Source organism: Odontomachus brunneus, unplaced genomic scaffold (genome assembly GCF_010583005.1).
Source record: "Odontomachus brunneus isolate Ranch 3 - 2012 unplaced genomic scaffold, Obru_v1 Obru_scaffold_171, whole genome shotgun sequence".
In the NCBI taxonomy this organism is placed as follows: Eukaryota; Metazoa; Arthropoda; class Insecta; order Hymenoptera; family Formicidae; genus Odontomachus; species Odontomachus brunneus.
In genome coordinates this window covers 364,348-380,191 of record NW_022639621.1, presented here as the reverse complement: position 1 = coordinate 380,191, position 15,844 = coordinate 364,348, and the positions used below count along the sequence as shown (strand labels likewise).

At 35.6% G+C, this 15,844-nt stretch overlaps 4 protein-coding genes across 4 annotated transcripts in view; all 4 read right to left on the bottom strand.

Moving 5' to 3' along the window:
• Positions 1-456: 456 nt before the first annotated feature.
• Positions 457-2,349, bottom strand: LOC116851325 (putative odorant receptor 85d). Its single transcript, XM_032830628.1, has 6 exons — positions 2,207-2,349; positions 1,697-1,822; positions 1,523-1,613; positions 1,321-1,457; positions 819-951; positions 457-516 (listed from the first exon to the last, which is right to left on the bottom strand). Exons 1-6 carry the CDS (start codon positions 2,347-2,349, stop codon positions 466-468), a joined length of 681 nt encoding a protein of 226 aa, XP_032686519.1. The 3' UTR covers positions 457-465.
• A 3,682-nt stretch (positions 2,350-6,031) lies between these two features.
• On the bottom strand, positions 6,032-8,394 carry LOC116851310. The gene is made up of 4 exons (XM_032830609.1): positions 8,368-8,394; positions 6,865-6,984; positions 6,632-6,755; positions 6,032-6,318 (listed from the first exon to the last, which is right to left on the bottom strand). The coding sequence occupies exons 1-4, from the start codon at positions 8,392-8,394 to the stop codon at positions 6,032-6,034; spliced, it is 558 nt and encodes a 185-aa protein (XP_032686500.1).
• A 477-nt stretch (positions 8,395-8,871) lies between these two features.
• On the bottom strand, positions 8,872-12,589 carry LOC116851314 (odorant receptor 67a-like). Its single transcript, XM_032830614.1, has 9 exons — positions 12,434-12,589; positions 11,482-11,601; positions 11,206-11,323; positions 10,500-10,812; positions 10,242-10,367; positions 9,700-9,790; positions 9,495-9,631; positions 9,226-9,358; positions 8,872-9,155 (listed from the first exon to the last, which is right to left on the bottom strand). Exons 1-9 carry the CDS (start codon positions 12,587-12,589, stop codon positions 9,099-9,101), a joined length of 1,251 nt encoding a protein of 416 aa, XP_032686505.1. The 3' UTR covers positions 8,872-9,098.
• A 1,141-nt stretch (positions 12,590-13,730) lies between these two features.
• Positions 13,731-15,844, bottom strand: part of LOC116851309 (odorant receptor 67a-like) — a 5,583-nt gene continuing 3,469 nt past the window's right edge. Inside the window, exons 4-9 of the mRNA XM_032830608.1 lie at positions 15,255-15,549; positions 14,993-15,118; positions 14,418-14,508; positions 14,205-14,341; positions 13,942-14,074; positions 13,731-13,868 (exon numbers count right to left, since the gene is read on the bottom strand). Coding sequence (XP_032686499.1) covers positions 13,812-13,868; positions 13,942-14,074; positions 14,205-14,341; positions 14,418-14,508; positions 14,993-15,118; positions 15,255-15,549 — 839 coding nt within the window. The 3' untranslated portion in view covers positions 13,731-13,811. The remainder of the gene's footprint in view (positions 13,869-13,941; positions 14,075-14,204; positions 14,342-14,417; positions 14,509-14,992; positions 15,119-15,254; positions 15,550-15,844) is intronic.

Below are 15,844 nucleotides of genomic sequence, written 5' to 3'. Positions count from 1 at the left end.
CATTCGTTGCACGTTTTCGTTGAAACGCTATTATGCGATATTTTGCGGAGATTAATTATACGCAAAAATTTTTTGGAAATTATTAAAATTCCTGACATACATTCAATTGCTGACACTTTTAATATTATTTTTATGCACTACTACATATTTATGCACGCGCGATATGATGCAATCAAAATTCGCGATTGAAATATTCAAACGATAAACAGCATAATGTGTTCATCTAAAATTTGTTTAGAAACGACAGATATATACACACACACATATATATACATGTATACATTGTCACACATATACACACACATGTTGACTGGTTTATATTTTTGTTTATTGATATAGAAAATTTATTTGGGAGCACAAATCATGCGTTGATAACGCTATAAATATTTTCTAATACATGAGCTAATTGTTGTTGAATCGTAATAGACATATTCTATGTGATAGACACCTTACATCCGAAATTATTTATTGCATGGATTGTAGTAACATAAAGTACGATGACGATGCTCGCATTACCTTGAAAGAAATTTTACAGATTTTATGAGCAAAAGTTTGTGCGCGCACACAGAAATACACGAGCCAGTATATATTAAACGTTTGCAAAAGTTCGTTTCTTTTTAGATTTATTTCCTTTAGTAATATAAAAACAGAATAGCAATGTACCATAATATTCAATTGAACTGTTTGCTATTTTCTTTCACTTTTCAGATAATTGGTTGGCTTGCTAATTGTAAAGTGATTTACATATTTTGAACCAGTTATCGACGATCTGAGGAACTTTTGAAAGCCTCCAATACGTATGAAACAATTGCACTTACCGCGTTGAAATTCACATACGACATCACGATGAATTTACCGGCCGTTATTTGCGATGGCTTTATGCTCCTTAACATGATCAATATTAGAAGTTTCTTCGTTGCATTCGGCATGTCGTACCATTGCGTATTATAACTGCAAGCGCGATATTGCTGACGTTATTAACTGTTTCACACGATATCGGATTTCTCTCGAATAATCGCAGTGCAAGAAATCAATTCGATCTGTCAGAAAGTTGTGCTCGGATTTTGAGTCAAATTTGAGTATTATTTCATTCTAAAGAAACAAATCATTCGTCCAGTAATCAAAGCCGTTGTCTATGACGTTTCAGTAGAACATTATTAGCACTTACACATTACACTGTGTGACGCCATTTGTCAAGAAACGAGCCAAACTTTTTGACCAACCTGATACTTTGCCGGTGTATTTGACTTTGCTATCTTAATAATCAGCAATGTTACTTGCAACTTTGAAAACGTGCTTCTGAAATTGTCTCAAACGTACGCGTATTCGTACACCTTCTCGCTGTAATCGATGATTTTCTGACCTTGCCAATTCTCAAAAAACGCGTTGATTACAGCCCCGCAAAAATAAATGCCGTGCCGCGCAAGGATGGTCATGTCTTCGGCGTTTGTTATTACCTGGAAAAAGAAGTATCCAGTGTAATTGCGATCACTGGATATCTGTCGTACTCTACGAATGCTACCTGGAATCCTACGACGCTTATGACGGAGATGATACAACCCATATGTAGAAAGAGAGGTAGCCGAAATAACGACTCCATGATATTTATAAATCTGTCGTAATAAGCAAGAACATATTAATTCGTCGTTGCGTGATATTGCTCATAAAAATCCAACGATTAAACGAATGTACTAACTGTATCGCCTCGGTGTGTCTTCGAATACTGTAAACGACGTTCGCGTAACATCGACTTTCGCGTGCAACTCTCTTTGTTGTATCGTCGTCATTGTCTTGAAATGCGAACGTATCTTCCAAGAGATACCTAAGGCGCGATATTATTCGAGAAGGTTAATTTCGACTTTTGACAGGGCGAGCATTCACTTTTAACCCTCTAAAAGCCTAAACGTCCAAAATTTACGTAAATCCTAAACATGAGTAAATTTTAACCAGTCTTCGTTTGCTCGTAACTCCGCAAAAATGGTCAAAATTCAATGTTTTTTTTTTAATCGGTGTAGAAAACATCGAGGAATATAAGTCTATTAACGTTTTCGCGATTGGATAAAGTTGGAAGAAGTTATAATGAAAAGACGTGATTTTAAGAACGGTAAAAGTTGGTCTGGGCAAATTTTATCTATGTTTAGGGTTCTAGGGTTAATCAGCAAATGTCACGCTTCAAGTTTTCAGTTTCGAAAGAGAATGCTCTCACCTCAATGTTGCGAGCAGACCGCAACAATATTGCACAAACGTCAGATATAAGACGTCTTGTGAGACAATTAATAACATATATAATATTTCGCATGTGATTATATGTAAGAAAATCGGGATATAATACGTGTCCAGATCGACCATGTAATTAACACGATAAGGTACTCCCTTTTGAGCGTCTCGAACTTTACTCGACATGTCGGAATTCTCATTAGATTGCGCAGTCAAGAGTTTGGTCAACAGAGTCGAGAATAGGTAAAAGATAGAATGACCAAACAAAATAACTAATTATCAGAATGAGTTAAGCTATGTTTCACTCGAAATTACTTGCACAGAAAATAACAAATCTCAATTGTTATTGGCCAATGTGTACTCACTCGTGTACGCGTAACCAAACTTTTTCCCATAGACTGCATAAGATTGGAGAATTTTCGTCTCTTTGTCGGACTTTGGAGAATACCAATGTTTCTTCATTTTGATCAGGAGAATCTTGATCTGCAGCTCGAAGTCAATTTAATAGTAAAAGCAAAAAAGGAAAGTCACTCGCCGATCTCAACGTAATCACATCGACTAATATGGTCAACGCCATTCTTATTTACGCACCTTAGGTATGCTATATATCATGCAGACCACCTTCATTACGGGGCCCATAGAATAAATTAACAACGGTAAGCAATCGAGCACTTGGAACGAATCTGACCAAACATCGATTATACCCATTACCTGAATTCACGACAATAACATTGTACGCACAGTTGGTGACAAATTGACGCGGTTGACTAAACAGCTCTATAGGTGACACGTGTATTTTCTCTTCTTTTACAGGCGGATGGTGAGAAATGGGGTCGCGTTGAAAATGCACGCATACACCGTAAACGTACATTGTTCCGTGCAAAACACCAAAGCAACAATTAACTCTCAACACGAGTAACGTTTAATCTCTCACTCTTTCCATTAGATAATATAAAAAGAAAGAAACATCGCGAGCAGTAAGCGTGATACTGCGCGACAGCTAATATAGTAGACAGCAAGACACGTCAATCGCGTGTACCTGGAACGTCAATCCAGATCCGACTACGAGCAAGAATCCGAGGTAAATCGCACAGCGTTTGACTACGCTATGAAAAGGCCATAAACCGCAGAGACCCAGTAGAACGCGAATAATATTGTAATGCGATTCCCGAAAGAACTCGTCGGCATTATCCATCTTACGTCGTGTCTAGCGTGGACGCTTTGCAACAGTGAAATTCATTTTTATCCAGGACTATAGATAACATTGGTATCGCTTATCATAAATTCTGTTTCAACTTTGGCCTTCGTGGCCCGCGAGATACATGCAGTCGCTGTTACGTCTGCATTACCAAACCACCGGCGCGATCGATGGTAATATTATAAGAGTCTGTTTGCAGGTAGACCATTTTTTATAAATCAGGAATTTCAGGAACTACACGGCTGAAGTTGCACGGTAGTACTTTGGTAGACCATAAGAGACTCTCATGTAGGAGATAGTTTAAATTGCAAATTACCGCTATAAGACATCACCCTACAAATATACGACTTTTATACGACTGTTTCTCGTTCTTTTATACGACTAAAATGTACGATAGCTTTTTTTCTTGTGCTGGTTTTACTGGAAAATCAAAATCTCGCACGGTAAAACGTTCTATTCGTGATACTTTCCTTGGCGCCTTGCAGAGAGGTTTTCGATGTTACTCGGTTTGCAAGGGAAGTATATCTTTTATATGTAAAGCACACGTGGTTGTCTACTATAAAGGTCTTTTAAAATATCTATATTTTACGGATGTCAGTCATACGATTTATCGAAAACAATAAATGGTTCTTGAGGTATAGACGGTTTTTCTTTTTATAGTTAATGCAAATACATTGTTTTAGAGCTTGCTTTGTCCACTATTACAGCATACATACATACAATACCATCAATTAGAAAATATCGTCATATTTGTTATATGAAAAGGAAAATATCTGTCGTGGTATGTAGAAATTATTAAAAAATGAAGCATGTCACTCTCTTGTATAACTTTTCGGTTTTATTTAATTATATAGCAAAATTCTTCTAAGATATACAAAACATTTGTTCGAAGCACATCTATTTTCTATCGATTGAATTAATCATTAAATCATGCTCCAAAAACTTTCACTGCACAGACCGTAGTAGCATAAAATATGACGACGATATCCGCATTATCTTAAATTAAGATTTATACGTTTTGTGAGGAAAGAACTTGCACACACGTGCTTGCATTTACATGCTACGGAATCATGCACTCACCGCGTTGAAACTTTGGAACGACATCACGAGAAACTTGCCGGCCGTTATTTGAGATGGTTTTATGCTTCTCAGCATAATTAATATTACGAGTTTCTTCGTCGCGTTCGGCATGTCGTACCATGGGACGTTATATCTGCAAGTGTAACAGACTAATGTTAAACCGTTTTGTATATTAAACTGCTCGTGTAATCGCTACGCGACAAGACATTATTACATTCTATTTTACCATGGTGTATTTTATTTCGTTATCTTGACAATATAGAAGAGTTTTGCAATTTCGAAAAACGTGCTTCTAATATTGCATTAAACATACGCGTATTCGTACACCTTTTCGCTGTAATCTATAATCTTCTGACCCTGCCAGTTCTGAAAAAACGCGTTAATGACACCCGCATTGAAATAAATAGCGCACTGTGTAAGGCGACTCGTGTCTTTGGCATACGTTATCACCTGGAAAAAGTGGTACATAACGCAATTGAGGCGGTTGAACATTTATTTATACTTTGTATACTTGATACACTTTTGATGCACCTGATATCCTACGATGCTTAAGAGGACAACAATATAACCTACATGTAGAAAGAGAGGTAATCTATATATCGATTCCAGGATATCAATGAATCTGTCGCAATAAATAGGAATGTATATCAACTTATTATTACACGTATTACTATGCACGTATACTAGAATCTCTGACAATTATTGACAATTTATTATTAACCGTTGTGTGCAAGTAGAATTCATTAAACTGAGTACAAAACTCTACCACTTCGCAAACAACCACGCAAAATTCTGAGTTATTAATTCAAGAGGAAATTGGTGAAAGACATCTCTCTCACAGGAGACTTAGATGGAAAAAGAATTGCGATGACGTCAAAATGATATTAAAATAACTAAAAAAATGCAATATTTTCTTATTAGTTAAAGAAGATTGGTGTATTATCGCACACATTTCTGCACTCATCTTTAATCTTTTTTTTAATTAATAGCTAAAAATTCACGTAGTCATTTACAAAATGGTGGAAGACTTTTTTGTTCAATTTGAGTTAATGTACAAGCAGACGACAGTAGACGTCGCTGTCACAACTCATCCACTGTATCACATATGATCATTCATTAATCTTCGTTAATTAATAACTCAGAATCTCCCTGGTTGTTTGCGAAATGGTAAAGAAAGTTTGTGTTCAGTTTAATGAGATCTATCTGCACACGGACCGGATAACGGGATGTGTAAATAATTGTCAAATACTTTATATATCCATAAAAGTAACAAATAATTGAATCCACTGACTGTATTGCCTCGGCGTGTCTTCGAATGCTGTAAACGATACTCGCGTAATATTTGTCGTTTGCACAACAATTGTACTTGGCAACTATCCTTGTTGGATCATCGACATTGTCCTTAAATTGAAGCGTATTTGCCAAGAGATATCTAAGGTTTAAATTATTCGGGCATGAAACAAATAATTTTTTGCCGATACGAAAATTTATCACTAGAAAAAGTCATTAAGTTTCCAGTTTTGAAGAAGATTGTTCTTACCGCAAAGCTGCGAGCAGACCGCAGCAATGTTGCACAAGTGTCATGTACAAGACGTCTTGACAGACAATTAATAGCAGATAGTATACTTCGCACGTGGCCGTGTGTAGAAAAATCGGAACATAATATGTGTTTAGATCGACAATGTAGTTTACGCGATAAGGCATTCCCTTTTGAGCGCCTTGAACTTCATTCAGTGCGTCGGATTCCTCACTGGATTGTACGGACAAGAATTTGCTCAGCAGTGTCACGGACAGAAACAAGACGGAATGGCCAAGATAGAAATCTTCACGGAGAAAGAAGATTGGTAGTATTAACGTGACAGTGTAGAAGCCAAATGCGTTTGATTGCACAAAACCGAACTTTCGTTTCTTAGAATCGAATTTGATTCCTAAGAACCAAAAATTCTGTTTTCTACAACCAGAGAGTGCTTGATGCGTTCATTGCCACGTTAATTCAATCAAACTTTCCTCTCCGTGAGGTTAACCGTGTGGTTACGAATACATTAAGTCCCTTAAGATTCCCTTAAGATACTTAAGAACCCTGCGTCAGAGAATGACATATCTCCGTTTTTATCCGCCCTAATCACGTATACTCACACGTGTACAGATGGCCGAAATTTTCTCCATAGATCGCATAAGACCGAAGAATTTTAGTCTCTTCGTCCAACTTCGGAGCGATCCAGTGGTCTTTTATTTTGGTCAGGAGAATTTTAATCTGCAGCTCGAAGTCAATTTAATAGTAAATAAAATCGCACATCACTTCATCGTTTCTCGAATTTCGCGTATAATCACATCAATTAATATACCTAACGTCATTCTCATTTACACACCTTGGGTAAAGTATATACCAAGCAGATCGCTTTTATCATAGGAATTACACCATAAAGTAACACAGGTATGCAATCGAGCACTTCGAAGGAATTCGGCCAAACTTCGATTATACCCAACACCTAAACTTATCGAAATTGTATTCTATGTAATTGCACTACATGATTTTATTGTTTCGCGATAAATCTCGATGCGATTAGTTAAATAATTCGGCGAGATACATAAATTTTGTATTCCGTTGTAGCGCATTGATCTGATAGAATGATGCAGTTCTGTTGAAAACGCACGCGAACACCATCACGCAAACGAATATTATCATACTAGATAGCAATAACACGATTAATTTAACCAATATACTGAGAAAAATACTTGAAAATTATTTGTGAGAAAATTATTGTGATAAAGTATTTCTGTGCAATAAAGTTTATTCATGCGAAATAAAATTTATTTTTATAAATAAACTTAATTTTTTTAAATTAATTATGAATAAACTAATTATTTATGAATTAACTAATTATGAAAAAATTTTAAAGTTAATTATGAATAAACTAATTTCTTTTTATAAATAAACTTTATATCTCACCAATAAATTTTCATGTCTTCTTTCTCAGTATAGCGGAACACACATAATCTTTTAGACTTTCCACTGAATAATGCAATTGATTGTTCGAGGTTACAGTATGCGTTTCGCGATAGCGAGATAAACTGAGAAAAAATACAGAAAAATTTATTTGTGAAATAAACTTTATTTCACGAAAGTAAGCTTTATATCGTAGAAATAAATTTGATATTTCACAAATAAATATTCAGATTTACTTTTTTCTCAGTACATGTCTAAAGCACTTATACCTGGAATGTTAATCCAGATCCGAGTACTAGTAAACATAAGAAGTAAACTGCATAGCGTTTGTTCGTGCTATGAAACGGCCATAGGCCGCTGATACTTAGTAAAAGGCGGAGAATATTGTAATGTGACTCCCGAAAGAACTTGTCGGCACTATCCATCTCGCGTCTCGTCTAGAGTCGTCACTTTACAACAGTAAAATTCACTTCACTCGGGGTATAGATCTACGTCATTTGCTTATGAAAAATTCCGTTTCAACTAGGCTCAGCAAAACGCACACTGTCATTGTTACGTTTTCATCATCAAACCGGAAAAATAAGTCGTCTAAGATCGATCGCAACAGTAAGCATCAATTTGTAGAGACAGGTCGTTTCTTACAAATTACTAGTAGAAAGCTGCACAGTCGAAATTGCGCAGTGCTACTGTAATAGATTCTATAGAGGATTCTCTTAGAAAGTGGTTTTAATGGAAAATTTCTGAAATAAAACGTTATGTTACAAAGAGACAGCTCTATGCTGGTTTGTTTCTTCTTATACTAGTATAGTGAGAAGTCGATTTCTTACGATGACGAAGTTTTGGTGCAACCAGCAGGCTACTTTACTTACCACCGCTAAGAAAGATTTTCATCATCTTGTTCCGCTCAAAAGCGAGGAAAATATACCTCCATATGAAAGCTACCTGTGGTCATCCTCACTATAAAGCTCCACAAAATCATACATATATTTTACAGTAGATTTCGGATAAGAAAATGGAAAAGAATGTTTGAGAAAGTTAGAGAAGATTAGAGGAAAGAGTACGGAAGAAGAGAGAGAGAGAGAGAGAGAGAGAGAGAGAGAGAGAGAGAGAGAGAGAGAGAGAGAGAGAGATAGCAAGAGAGATAGAGAAAGATAAAACTGTAAAGCAATCAAAAGTTGCTTTATACTCTGAAAAAGACAAATAATGATTATTAAGTAAGTATATATTTCACGATAGTATGATCATGTGCATAAGTTATCGCAAACAATCAGTAGCCTTTCCTAATGTTTTTTCCATTACTGACAAAAGTCCAGTTTCTTGAAATTATTTGTGGGTATTGTTAGAATGTGTACACACATACGCGCGCACACACACATTTACACACACGCCACACATACACACATTTGTGTAATTTTCCTCAATCAGAAAACGGCATTGTCAAATTTTTTATAAGAATTTTTCCACATGACAGGAAAACCTAACTGTAAAAGATTATTTGCAAGTCAAATACTATTTATACAACTTCTTTTCTCACGTTTTATTTATTTACATATGAAATTCACCTAGAATTTACAAATCAAGCGATCGGTGGATATCTATTTTCTACTAATTCAGCCAACTGTAAAATTCGATAATCATGAATTTTCTAAAAATATTTTACACAGTTTGCGTAGATCGCAGCAGCATAAAATATGACGAGGACATTCGTATTACCTGAAAGCAAAAATTGCACAATAAAAAATAAGCTTGTACGTGGATTTTCACAGAATAGAATTGCACTCACCGCACTGAAATTCTCGTACGACATCACGATGAACTTGCCGGCCGTTATCTGCATCGGTCTTAAGCTTCTCAACATGATTAAGATTACTAGCTTTTTCGCCGCAAGCGACATTTCATACCATTTCATGTTATATCTGTCAATGCAACAGATTATTGTTATTTCATATGTTATGAGATGCATCCGACACTTGTGCGCCGGGAACTCAGTTTTACCGATTCTGCAATTTTTGTGATTTTAGAAACGTATATATGGTATTCTATGAAACGTACATGGAATGGTACAACTTTTCGTTGGAATCTATGATTTTCTGACCTTGCCAGTTCTCGAAAAACATATTAAGAAGAGTCTCGCTAAGGTAAACACAATTTTGTGAAAAGCGATTCGGGTCGTCGATATTTACTAGCGCCTGCAAGGAGATATATCATTTGATTCAGATCACTGGACAATTATTACCGTACGCTTTTCAATATGCACCTGAAATCCTAGAATACTTATCATCAACATGTCACAACCCATATGCAAAAGAAGAGGTAGCCTATACAATGACTCCAGGATTTCAATATATCTGCCATAACATGTAAAAGTGTATTAATTCATCACGTATTTACTATTTATCTATTACTAAGACTGGGAAGTAATACGTCATTTGTAACATTATTACAAATTACTTTTTCTCAATAACAGATAAGGGATGGCTTAATTTCTTCATTAATTTCTTCATTAACGATAACAGCTATTATGTTTATTTTTTATGTAATAGTAATGGATATAATTGTACATATACATGTATGGGCAACAACATTTTGTAAAGAAAAGATCTTCATAATTTTATAAAATGTGTAACGAAAATTATAACGACTCATAACTTTTTGAATCATTTTTCGAGACGAGCAACGGTAAAGGCAGTGAGTCATTTTTCCAAATACGTAACGAGAGACGGCGACGAGTTACTTTTAGAAAGTTTTCCCACACGTGTTACCAGCCGTAATAAGTAATAAGTGATAGCATGTACTAACTGTATTGCCTCGGTGTGTCTTCGAATGCTGTAAGAGACAATGGAGTAAGATTTACCATTCTTCGTGACGTGCTCTAACAGATCATCGACACCGTCTTTCAAATTATGCGCATTTTCCATGATGCACCTAAGCCACGATGTTATCCGGAAAAAGAAAATTGATCTTAACATTTTTATCGACGCGGTAGCTAATCTTCAACCAATAATTGGCCACACTTTTATTTCTCAGTCTCGTTGGGGAAATCACGTAGACTTTTACCTCAAAGCTGCGAGCAGGCCGCAGTAATATTGAACAGATGTCAAATATAAGACATCGACTGCGCACATTAATAGTGAGTACACCATTTCGGCCAATACCGTGTGTATGTAAATTGGGATGTAATACGTGTCTACGTCGACCATGTAATTAACGCGTAAAGGTAAACCCACTGGAACTGGGACGTCTAATGTTTCACTTGTCCCATTTGTTTCCAATATTATCGTCCCATTTGTTTCCACGTTCGACTCAACGTACGTCAACTTCCCCACCAGACTCTCAATTAGATAAAGGGTGGAATGTCCAAACAAAATAACTGGTTGGGCACCAAATACATTAGATTAATTGCATCAGTCGAAAAGTCCGGCTGAAACTTCTTGAACTGTCAGTCAAGAGGTTTTTTTAGATTTTACAGAGAAACTTGAATTTATCCATTATTGCATTCAATAATTCGTTGACCAAGTTATCGCCATCATTGTCTGATATTTGTCGTCGACGAAAGGCAGCATTCATGTACTGTAGAAGCTTTACATGTATTACTTAAGTTTCACTTTGCTATAAAAGTTGACTGCGGTTCAAGAAGAAAATGCTTCACTTTTCACTGACTTTAACTTTTGACCGAACATTTCAATTGACTTAATTTGAAATCGATTGCATTCAGTAGCAGTAGTAAACTCACGTTTCAGTCACATTTAGTCGATACATTTACCTGTGTACACGTAGCCAAACTTTTGGCCATATGTTGCATAGGCACGCAGAATTGTAGCCTCTTCTTCCGTCTTCGGGGAAGTCCAATGCTCTTTCATTTTCATCACCAGGATCTTGACCTATAATTTTAAGTTACTCCAATTGTGAGCGCATTGTTCCTTCTTTCACCTCCCGATCTTACGGACATATAGGCGTATCTTATCGGTTGACGCGTAATTATATCGATTAATCAATTAATCACATCGATTATCGGCCCGTACCGTTTTAACTTACACACCTTGGGTAAAGTACACGCAATGCAGGCCGCTTTCGTTGCAATGAGCGTAATGTGAATCCCGAATGGTGCAAAATCAATCACCTCGGCAATGTCCGACCGAACCTCGAGCATACCCATCACCTAAATTCACCACAGATTACATTCGCGCGTTTCATTACTGATCCGTACAGTTGATTAAACTTGAATGGAACGTGAATATTGATTTCTTATTCTATTATACAAGGTGTGTATGGATTTATGTGGGATATAATGAAAAATAAAATTAAAATTTAGACAAAAACACTTGGCCTGCCATTTTTTTACTTTTGTTTTAATACACCTTAGATACACATTAGATGCATTAAAAGAGAAGTTAAAGAAGGGCACGCCAAGTGTTTCCATCTTAATAAATCTTAATTTTATTTTTATTTAATTTTTATTTTTTAATTATTTTTAATTTTATTTTTAAACTTTTTTAAATCTCTTTATTATATAAAAACAATGCAGCAGTGAAGAGTAGAATGTCCTGTATACTTGACCTTTTTAGTGATTTCACGACTTTTTTATAATATTGTTTTAAATTTTGCAAAGTTTGTTGTATTTCTTCTCAACGCTATTGATTAAAGTTTCTTTTCCGATAATTATATTTTTTGTATCGATTTTTTTATGAACATTTTTAAACTAAACTTTTTTTTTAGTGGAAGAGACATACTTAGCGCTTTTTTTACATTTCTGTTGTCTCTTTTGGACGGTCACTCTTACAAAGTGAATTTTTATTATCATCTTGAATGAAAAAATAATGCCACTTTTCACTTCAAAAGATTGGAGAGCAAGTCTTACTGTTTTCCGTTCGTAGCTCTAACTGTAATGTAACTTTGCCGTAACTTTCCGTTAGCCAATGGAAACGAACACGCGACATGCAAAATGATATACTTGATATCTCTCGATAACAAGGCACGTCTTCTCTCTGTACCTGGAACGTGAAACCAGATCCGGCTACTAATAGGTACCCGCAATAAATTGCGTAACGAGTGGCTTTGCTATCAAAGGGCCATAGACCGCTCAGACTCAAAAGAACCCGCACGATATTATAATGCGATTCTCGAAAGAACTTGTCGGGATTGTCCATCTCGCGTCTCGTGTAGGATCGTCACATTACAACAGTAAAATTCACTTCACTCGGGATATAGATCCATAGTCGTTTGCTTATAAAAAATTCCGTTTCAACTAGGCTCCGCGAAACGCACACTGTCATTGTTACGTTTCCATTATCAAATCAACGAACAAGTCGTCTGTAATTGATTGCAACAGCAAGTATCAATTTGTAGAGACTGACCATTTGTTACGAATTATTAGAAAGATGGACGATCGAAATTGCGTAGTGCTACTATAGTAGATTCTATAGAGGAATGCTTTCTTTTAGAAAGCAGCTTAATTTCTGAAATAAAACGTTATGTCATAATGAGACCATCTCTACGCTGGTTTTTTTTTCTTTTTATGTTTAGTATAGTGAGAGATCAATTTCTTGCGATGACGAAGTTAGAGGGCAACCATCAGGTTACTTTACTTACCACCCAAAGAAAGATTTTCGTCATTCTGTTCTGCTCAAAGCGAGGAAAATGTACCTCCATATAAAAGGTACCTGTGATCATCGTCACTACAAAGCTTCACAAAATTATACATATATTTTATGGTAAATTTTTGATGAGGATGGTAGTGGAAAAGAGAATGTGTTTGAGAAAATTGGAGGGGTTGAGAGGAGAGAGTGGGGAAAGAGAGAAAGAAAACAAGAGTGACAGAGAGAGATGAAATAGTAAAATCAAACGAAAATAGCTTTATATTCCGAGAAGCAAATAAGGAAAGCAAACAGATGCAAAGTAAGTATATATTTCACGATAATAGTATAATGATGTGTATAAGTGATCGAACACAATCTATAGCCTCTCCTAGAGTATTTTCATCGTTGCCAGAATTTTGAAATTAAATGTTTGTATTGTTAAAATATATACATATATATATACACACACGAACGCATGCATGCACGCACACACACGCACACATGTAATCTTGTTCAATCAGAAGACATATTATTATCAAATTTTTTATAAGAATTTTTCCGTTTGACAGGAACTAACCTAACTGTAAAAGATTATTTACAAGTGACAAATATTATTTATACAATTTCTTTTTTACATTTTATTTATTCACGTATGAAATTCCTAAAATGTACCTACAATTATCTAAATGTACAAATAAGACGACTATCTACTTTGGATATACTACTGGATATCTACTTTATACTAATTCAGCCAACTGCGAAATTCGATAATCGCGAATTTTCTAAAAATATTTTACATAGTTTGCATAGATCGCAGCAGCATAAAATATGACGAGGACATTCGTATTACCTAAAACCAAAAATTATACAATAAAAAATAAGCTTGTACATGCTTCACTTTCACATAATACAATAGCACTCACCGCACTGAAATTCTCATATGACATCACGATAATCTGGCCGGCCGTTATCTGCGTCGGTCTTAAGCTTCTTAGCATGATCAAAATTACTAGCTTTTTTGCTGCACATGACATTTCATACCATTTCATGTTATATCTGTAACAGATTATTTTTATTTCATACGTTATAAGATGTATCCGACATTTGTGCGCCAGGGACTCAGTTTTACCAATTCTACAATTTTTGCGATTTTGGATATATATTAAACGTATTCCATTAAACGTACATGGAATGGTACAACTTTTCATTGGAATCTATGACTTTCTGACCTTGCCAGTTCTCGAAAAATGTACCAATAAGACACACACTAAGATAAACACAACTTTGTGAAAGGCGATTCAGGTCGTCGACATATGTTATCGCCTGCAAAGAAATGTATCACTTCATTGAGATCATTGCATAATTATTACCGTACGCTTTTCAATATACGAAAATGCACCTGAAATCCTATAATACTTATCATCAACATGATACAACCCATATGGATGAAAAGGGGTAGCCTGTACAATGACTCCAGGATATCAATAAATCTGCCGTAATATATGAGATATTAATATTAATATTAATATTAATATTAATTTATCACAGTACGTATTTACTATTTATCTATTATCAAGGCTGTGAGAAGTAACACGTCACTTGTAACAGCGTTTCAATTACTTTCTCTCAATAACAGATAAGAAGAGACATAATTTCTTCATTAATTATGTAACAGTTATTATATTTCTTTTTATGTAATAGTAACGAATATAATTGTAACGGATATAATGTATACATATACATGTATGGGCAGCAGCGTATTGTAAAAAAAAGATCTTCATAATTTGTGAAATATATAACCAAAATCGTAGCGACTCATTACTTCTTGAGTCATTTTTCGAGACGAGCAACGGTAAAGGCAGTGAGTCATTTTTCCAAATAACGAGTGACGGCGACGAGTTACTTTTAGAAAGTTTTCTTAAACCTTACCAGCCATGAAAGTAATAAGTGATTGCATGTATTGCATGTACTAACTGTATCGCCTCGGTGTGTCTTTGAATGCTGTAAACGACAATGGAATAAGATTTACCGTTCTTCGTGACGTGCTTTAACGGATCGTCGACACCGCCTTTCAAATTGTGTGCATTTTCCATGATACAGCTAAGCCACGATGTTATCCGGAAATAAGAACATTGATTTTAACAATTTTGTCGACGCGATAGCTAATTTCCAACCGAAACTGGCCACAATTTTATTTCTCAGTCTCGTAGGTGGGGACAGTCACGTGGACTCTTACCTCAGAGCTGCGAGCAGGCCGCAGTAATATTCAACAAATGTCAAATACAAAACATCGACTGCACATACAAAATTCAAGTACAGTACTTCGTTTATGACCGTGTGTAGGAAAATCAGGGCGTAATACGTATTTATGTCGACAAAGTAATTAACGCGAAAAGGTAAACCCACTTGGCTGTCTAATGTTTCACTTGTTCCATTTGATTTGGATTCAATGTACGTCAACTTCTCCAACAGATGCGCAAATAGCCATGCGCCGGCATGTCCATACGTAACAACTGGTTGCGGACCGAATACGTCAAATTAATTTCATCCGTCGAAAAGTTCGGTTCGGACTTCTCGAACTGTCAGTCAAAAGATTTGTTTGGATTTTTCAGAGAGACGTGAATTTATTCATTGTTGCATTCAATGGGAACCAATAGTTCCTCGACCAAGTTTTCGCCGTCATTGTCTGTTATCTTTTATCGATGTTTTGGCAACATTCTTTGTACTGTAGAGGTTTTAGGTATATTACTTAAATTTCACTTTATTATAAAAATTGTCCGCGGTTAAAGAAGGAAATACTTCACTTTTCACTGACTTTAACTTTTG